The sequence below is a fragment of the Hipposideros armiger genome, unplaced genomic scaffold, assembly GCF_001890085.2.
Source record: "Hipposideros armiger isolate ML-2016 unplaced genomic scaffold, ASM189008v1 scaffold_417, whole genome shotgun sequence".
NCBI classification, from domain to species: Eukaryota; Metazoa; Chordata; class Mammalia; order Chiroptera; family Hipposideridae; genus Hipposideros; species Hipposideros armiger.
In genome coordinates this window covers 1624987-1632360 of record NW_017731767.1, presented here as the reverse complement: position 1 = coordinate 1632360, position 7374 = coordinate 1624987, and the positions used below count along the sequence as shown (strand labels likewise).

Here is a 7374-nt window from a genome sequence, read left to right as displayed (position 1 = left end):
TTCCCCAATTCCCCAGCACTGTTCCCATCCCCAATTCCCCAATAAAAATCTTTTAAAAAAATTATTTGAGAGCCATAAAACAAATAAAATCACCATTATGTTAATAATATCCTTTAAAACTTTTATAAATCAAACTATGATAGTTTTATTTTCATTTTCAATTTTACTGCAGAGCCACATGTATGTACCCAAAGAGCCGCATGTAACTCGTGAGCCGCAGTTTGCCAACCCCTGGTTTAGCTCTTAGTCAGAGGGTGACACCTAACTGCAAGGGAGGCTGGGAAATGTCATCTCTAACTTGGTAGCCATGTGTCCTTGAAAAAAGTCAAAGAAGGAAGAAATATAACTCTAAAAGGAAGAGAAGAATAATGGAAAAAACCAACAGTTTCTGCCACACAACACCAGACACACACAGGAGTACTCTTTTTATCAAAAACAACCAACTGAGATTTCCTAACCCATCAGTTACTGAAAGCTTAACCTCTATAGAAACTCTAAAAGTTGCACTTCTGAAGGATGCCCCAACAAAGCTGGGTTTATCACAATTAGTAGAAACAATTTGGCTAATTATAACAAACTTAAATGTATAACTAAGAGTTGTGTGTAATGGGTTTGGGTAGGATTTAGATTAAGATATGTTTTGTATAACACTATTTCAAAAAACCTTATGATAAGTATGATATGATATGTATGATTTTTTTCCCAAGACCTTTGCTGTGTATTTCTATAGAACAGTCAGGCACATATACATTAGCATCACACTACACAAATTGTTCCTCAACCAGGTTTTCTCACATAAAATATTATAGTTTAAAATTAGGGAGGTAGGCCTTTTGAGCCACTCTGTTGCTCAGGCCCACTACTATTTCTTTGGAGTGTACTTCTAATAAACTGCTCTTTTGTAAAAAAAATAAAATAAAATTAGGGAGATGATAGATAGATAGATAGATAGATAGATAGATAGATAGATAGATGATAGATAGACAGATACCTCACGTTTCAGTTTGCCTGGGACAGTCTTAGTTTATGTCTGTTGACCTATTGTAGTTATTTAATAACACCTTTTGATCTCAAAAGCCTTCCTATTTGAATAACAAATTATATGACCCCTCATCTATAAATAATACATATAGAGAGATAAAGAACACCTAAGCTTGGAATGCTTTACATATATATGGTACTGATTTTGTTCTATATACTGTCCTAAATACTTTATGTATATTAAAGTCTCACTTAATCTTTACAACAGCCCTGTGAAATCGGGCTATTATAAAGATAAAGGACCCGAGTTACAGAAAGGCAAAGTCACTTGCCCCATGTCACACAGTTGGTCAGTGCTGCCAGTGCTGGGTTTAAACCAAGGCAGCCAACCCCAGAGTCCTGACCAGTAACAACTACACTGTAGGGGTGTCAGTGTCAATTATTAGCTTCTATACATTTTCATTTTTTACTCCCCTCAGGATGCTGACACTCAAAGCAACAGCTCAACTCTTCATCTTGGGCTGCACGTGGTGTCTGGGCATCTTTCAGGTGGGCTCAGCTGCCCGCGCCATGGCCTACCTCTTCACCATCATCAACAGCCTGCAGGGCGTCTTCATCTTCCTGGTCTACTGCGTCCTCAGCCAGCAGGTAAATGTTGANTCTGTTCCCCTTCCCCCAATTCCCCAGCGCTGTTCCCATCCCCCAATTTCCCAATAAAAATCTTTTAAAAATAAATAAATAAATAAAATACAGAAAGTTATTTGAAAAAAAAATTTTTAATAAAAAAATAAAGATAAATGAAACTCTACAGGCTTGTTTAAGGAGAAAAGCATTCTATGCACCCCAATATAGACTTTAATTATTGCATAAATATATGTATAAATAATGAAAGTTCACACAAACTATGCTATTATAAAACAATAAAATAAAGATAAATGAATTAATTACACATTAAACTATAAATCCAATAAATAATAATTAAAAAATAAAAATTATTAATCACATGATAGGCTGACTTTTATGCCTTTTTCTGTGTGGGGTTTATATTTTTCAATTTTTAAGGTTAGAAAAACAAAGGATTAAAAAATTCTGTAAAGTGACACTGAAAAAAGTGAAAATCCCCATATAAGGAATGGTGAGTATCATTTCCCATTAGTGAGTCTGACTAAGTCTGCATGGCTCACCAGATCCCAGGTCCCTGTCTTTAATGAGAGATGAGTCTCCAAGAGCTGAATTAGACAGGTGTCTTAATTTGGGGCCCCCAACCAATAGATCCTGAGACAAGAATTTGAGAGCAAGTAGTTTCGCTGGGAGGTGAGCCCAGGACACATCAGTAGGACAGTAAGAAAGTGAGACAGGGAAGAGGAGGCAGCCAGGAAAGGATGCCTCAAAGAGAAAGTTACCCCCATGGACAACTGGGGCTCAATCCCATTGGGTACCAGCTTATTATTTGAGGGCAGCTTCCAGGGGCATTAACAGCCTGGCACCTGTGACCTGCTCTGGCGTGTCCAAGCATGCTTTTGTGGCAGGGGAAATGCTGTCAGGCAGGGTCACTGGAGTTCACAGAAAGCAGCCAAAGGGCAGGTCCAGCTGAGTGTGAAGAGGTTAATAGCCTCTGCTACACAGGACTTCCTGCAAGACTGAGTCTGGCATACCCATTTTTTTCAACTTGAATTCTGCTGTATAACATAGAACCTATAGTTAACAAGAGGGGATTGTGCACTTAATGACTTGTTAAGAGGATAGATCTCACATTGTGTTCTTACCACAAACAAAAAAATGAGTGGACACAGGAAATCTATTGGAGGTGATGGATGTGTGGGAATGGTACCATGGATATATACCTATCTCCAAACTCATCAAATTGTATGCACTCAATATGTGTAATATTTTGTATCTTAGGTATATCTCAATAAAGCTAAAAAGAAAGACTTAGTCTGATACACACCTCTCACACTCTATCATCCGGCTTCGTGCCTGTATAGGATACCCTGTTCCAAGGTGAGGAAAACCACAGTCCCAGAGCAGGAAAGTGTGACTGTGATCTCTCTTCTCTGTGTCCCAGGAGGAGGACCCTGCCCTGGCTGTGATCACCTATGTGGGGCTGAGCCTGTCTCTGCTGTGCCTCCTCCTGGCGGCCCTCACCTTCCTGCTGTGCAAAGCCATCCAGAACACCAGCACCTCCCTCCACCTGCAGCTCTCGCTCTGCCTCTTCCTGGCTCACCTGCTCTTCCTCACGGCCATCGACAGAACTGAGCCCGAGGTACTGACACTGTCCCTAAGGACCCCCTGCCCTGCCCAGGGGATGCAGAGTTCATGGGCCCATGCTGCATCCACACCTTAATAAAATGGCCTTGGGTTGTAGGAAGGTTAGAGGGGTGAGTAGCCACATTCACACTAAGTGAGGCAACTAGAAGACAAACTCTCTTCTAACAACCCCTTCATATACATCAGAGTTCTCCCCAGTGGCAAGGTGTAGGAGAGGTCCTGAGCCCACGCTCCCCTCTGATTCCCCCCCGGTGACTCTCACTCTCCCCCAGGTGCTGTGCGCCATCATCGCGGGTGCCTTACACTACCTCTACCTGGCCTCCTTCACCTGGATGCTGCTGGAGGGCCTGCACCTCTTCCTCACTGCACGCAACCTGACTGTGGTCAACTACTCCAGCATGAGCAGGTTCATGAAGTGGCTCATGTTCCCTGTGGGCTACGGAGTCCCGGCTGTGATTGTGGCCATTTCGGCAGCTTCCAGGCCTCACCTTTATGGAACACCTGATCGGTGAGCTTTACTCTCACCCTGTGCTATGGACAGTTGCGGGGGGAGGGGACAGTGTTAATGATGGTGATTGAGATATCTACAGCAAATGCACTCTAATTTTCCCTTGAGTGTAACAACTCTAACCTTTCCCCATGAAGTGGGGAAAGATAGTGGTATGAGCATGGAAGGTTCTGGAAGGAGAGAGTTTTGTGGTTAGGTACCAGCTTTATTCCTCCCATAATTTATAGCTTTCAAGTTTCAGAACCCTCAATAGCAAAATGGGGATAACGATTGTCCCCATTGTCTCACACTCACAATACTGGTATGAAAATTCAACAGAACTGTGCTTATAAAATGTTTAATATAGTACTAACACATGGTAGTGAAAAATCAAACCTTCATTGCCATCAGCTGACATCTTCAGGAGACATTGGAAAAGCTCTCTGTTAGGAAAAGGTGTCATTTCATGTTCATTTCTTGTGCTTTCTCTGACCTCTCTTTGTGTCCCTTTTCCCATTGCTTCCAGCTGCTGGCTCCAACTGCAACAAGGATTCATCTGGGTTTTCCTTGGTCCTATCTGTGCTATTATCTGTGTGAGTATGTGGCTCCAGTGTTCATGATGGAAGAAGCACCAGAAGTACTGGGAGCAAGATAGTACAAGGGGCATGCATTTTCTCTATTGTATGGTTTGATTTTTCCACCTGCTACCAACTCAGTCTCATGTGCAGGAAAGTAGGAGTTGTGTGCAATTTATAATATACATGGCACATTATTTTAACTTGCATTTTGCTTGGTCTGTGTCATTCCTGCAGGTGAATTTAGTATTTTTTCTCTTGGTCCTTTGGATTTTAAAGAGGAAGCTCTCCTCCCTCAACAGTGATGTGTCAACCATCCAGAATACGAAGTAAGATGGGGCCAATGGTGTTTCTGTCCCCTCTTCCTCTGCTCACCCCCCTCTTGTCTCTCATACATAACCACACACACATATACACCCTATAACTAGGGTCTAGGGAGTAGCAAGTCCACTGTCATCTCCCAATGTCACAATTAATAGAAGCTGCATTAACTAGAGTACAGGCTAAGCTGATGAGACCAAAAAAAAAGAGAGAGTGAAATAGATGTTTATGTTACTTTCTTTTCACAGTCCAGAAGTGAGCAGTCCAGGGCTAGTAGGAAAGCTCTGCTCCACAAAGTGATCCAGGGAGTCAGGGTCTTTCTACTTTGTTTCTCCACCATCCCCTAGGATGTTGTCTTTGTCAGTTTCACATCCATAGTAAGGAGGTGACATGGATGTTGCACATTCAACATTAGCTCATATCCCATTGTCTAGATCAGGGGTCTGCAAATTTTTGAGACAGAAGAGCCAATCCTGACCCTCACAACAATTTAAAAATTATTTGGGGCCGGCCGAGTGGCGCGAGGGTTGAGAACTGGCTTGGGACACCAGAGGGCCCTGGTTCGGATCCCACATATGAGGGCCAGTGACACTGCCCTCNAAAGGCTTAAAGCCAATGATATGTTGTATAATTCTGGCTCCCACGGAGAGAGAGGACCTTGTTTTACATTTTGTGAAATCCCAATAGAGCTGGATCTGTGGGGCGAGTGTCCTGGTGGCCATCCGCTTCACTTAAAATAGAAATCACCTAAGTCACTTCTAAGCCGTGGTTCTCATTCGCCACCTCCGTGTAGTGACACTGAGAGTTGTCCTGTCTGAGCAGAACACAATGAGCTCATTCTATTTTCAGGTGAAGCCCCTGAGCAAAGAGGTCTTTTGTGTCTTCTGGAAAAGCATGGAGGAGGGTGGCCACTGGTCCAGAGATGGCTGTTTCCTGATACAAAAGAACAAGACTCATACCATGTGCAATTGTACCCACCTGTCCAGTTTCGCTGTCCTCGTGGCCTTCACCAGCCAGGTATGATGGAAACATTTAATTCCTCCAGCTAGTCCTTTTTGAGGCCCTATTAGGTGGCAATACATTCTATCAAGAAAATGAAAATGAGCAAAAAACTGGAGTAACTGCAGAGGCATGCCAGTTTAGACAGAGTTGTGAGAGGAAGAATTAAATGCTCAAGCTGAAATCCGATTATTAAGAGTCAGTAGTGCTACAACGTGGATGAACCTTGAAAACACGATGCTGAGTGAAAGAAGCCAGACGCAAAAGGCCACATGGTGTCTGATTCCACTTATATGAAATGTCCAGAACAGCCAAATCCATAGAAACAGAAAGCAGATTGGTGGTTTCAAAGGCTAGGGGGAGAAGGGTATGGAGCACAACTGTTTAATGGGAATGGCGTCTCCTTTCAGACTGATGAAAATGTTCTGGAACTAGATAGAGGTGATGGTGTCACAACATTGTGAATGTATTAAATGCCACTGAACTGTACACAGTAAAATGGTGAATTTTATATTATTTGGATGAAAAAGTCAGGAGGAAAGGGTCTCAGAAAGAGCATCCAAAGAAGAGAAACATGTTTGTGTAAAGACCCTGAAGAGCAAAAAAAACTTTGGTGGGTTCAAAAAAGAAGTGTGGCTGGGGCAGAGTGAATGAGAGGGAGTTGGAAGGAGAAAAGGTTGGAGAGATGAAAGCAGGGAAAATGTGCCAGACCTCAAATGTCATGGTCAGGAATTTAGATTTCATTCGAATTGGAATGGGAAGACAATGGAGGATTTCCACTGGGACTGCTACATATTTGTCATTAGAAGATCCCTCTGGCTCCCAAGTCAAAAATGGATAGTGATGAAGAGTGGACTCACACAGAGAGATGGTAACAGGATTCAGGTGGCAACAGTAAAGGCAGTGGGAGAAGATCAGACCGGACACATATCCTAAAGGTGGGGTCAGAGGACTTACTGATGACATAGGCTGGGCAACAGCACACAGGAAGTCCTGCATCCCTCTCCTCTTCTCAGGGATGTACCCCCAGCACAACATTTGGTGAAAATCTCTGACCGCTCCCATTACACAGGGCAGTGGGGAAGCTAAAGTAGGTTTAAAAACATAAAATACTTCTTTCATTCATCATTACATTTATGAAATTCATCTATGAGTTCGGTATATCCTTAGTTCATTCATTTCCATTGATGTATGATATTTTCTTGCATGACTATACTGCAATTTACTTATCCATTCTACAGTTCTTGGGTATCTAGATTGTTTCCTGTTGGGGGCTGTTAAAAGCAATGCTACCTCTCTGGGGTGAAGCATAGGCAATTCCATGTGGGACCCTCCAGGGTGATGAGGAAGCAACATACTTCAGATGGTGCAGCTACAAGATGGTGGAGCCTCTGATATCATGAGTTTCAAAGTGAATTTGTAGAGCAGAGTATTGTTCCATCTATATAAACTTTAAAAACAGACACAACTACGGCCGGCCGAGTGGCGCGTTGGTTAAGAGCTGGCTTGGAACGCCAGAGGGCACCGGTTCAGATCCCACATATGAGGGCCAGTGACACTGCCCTCTACAGCTAAGATGCTGAACAACAGCTCGACCTGGAGCTGGGTTGCCGTGAGTCACCAACGATGGCGGAGGCTGCAGCCCCTGCTGCTGTGGGTTGCCATGGGCTACCGTGTGTAGCCAGCAGCCAGCGTGAGCAGCCGTCCAGAAGCCAGCGACTGATCTGCCTCGCCCGGGAAGAG

General features: G+C 43.3%; 1 protein-coding gene across 1 annotated transcript in view; it reads left to right on the top strand.

The window, feature by feature from the left end:
* Positions 1 to 7374, top strand: part of ADGRE3 (adhesion G protein-coupled receptor E3) — a gene marked incomplete at its 5' end in the record, with an annotated part of 57112 nt that overhangs the window by 37440 nt on the left and 12298 nt on the right. The window contains 6 exons of the mRNA XM_019664134.1: positions 1531 to 1629; positions 3047 to 3244; positions 3522 to 3757; positions 4263 to 4329; positions 4549 to 4640; positions 5526 to 5649. Coding sequence (XP_019519679.1) covers positions 1531 to 1629; positions 3047 to 3244; positions 3522 to 3757; positions 4263 to 4329; positions 4549 to 4640; positions 5526 to 5649 — 816 coding nt within the window. The remainder of the gene's footprint in view (positions 1 to 1530; positions 1630 to 3046; positions 3245 to 3521; positions 3758 to 4262; positions 4330 to 4548; positions 4641 to 5525; positions 5650 to 7374) is intronic.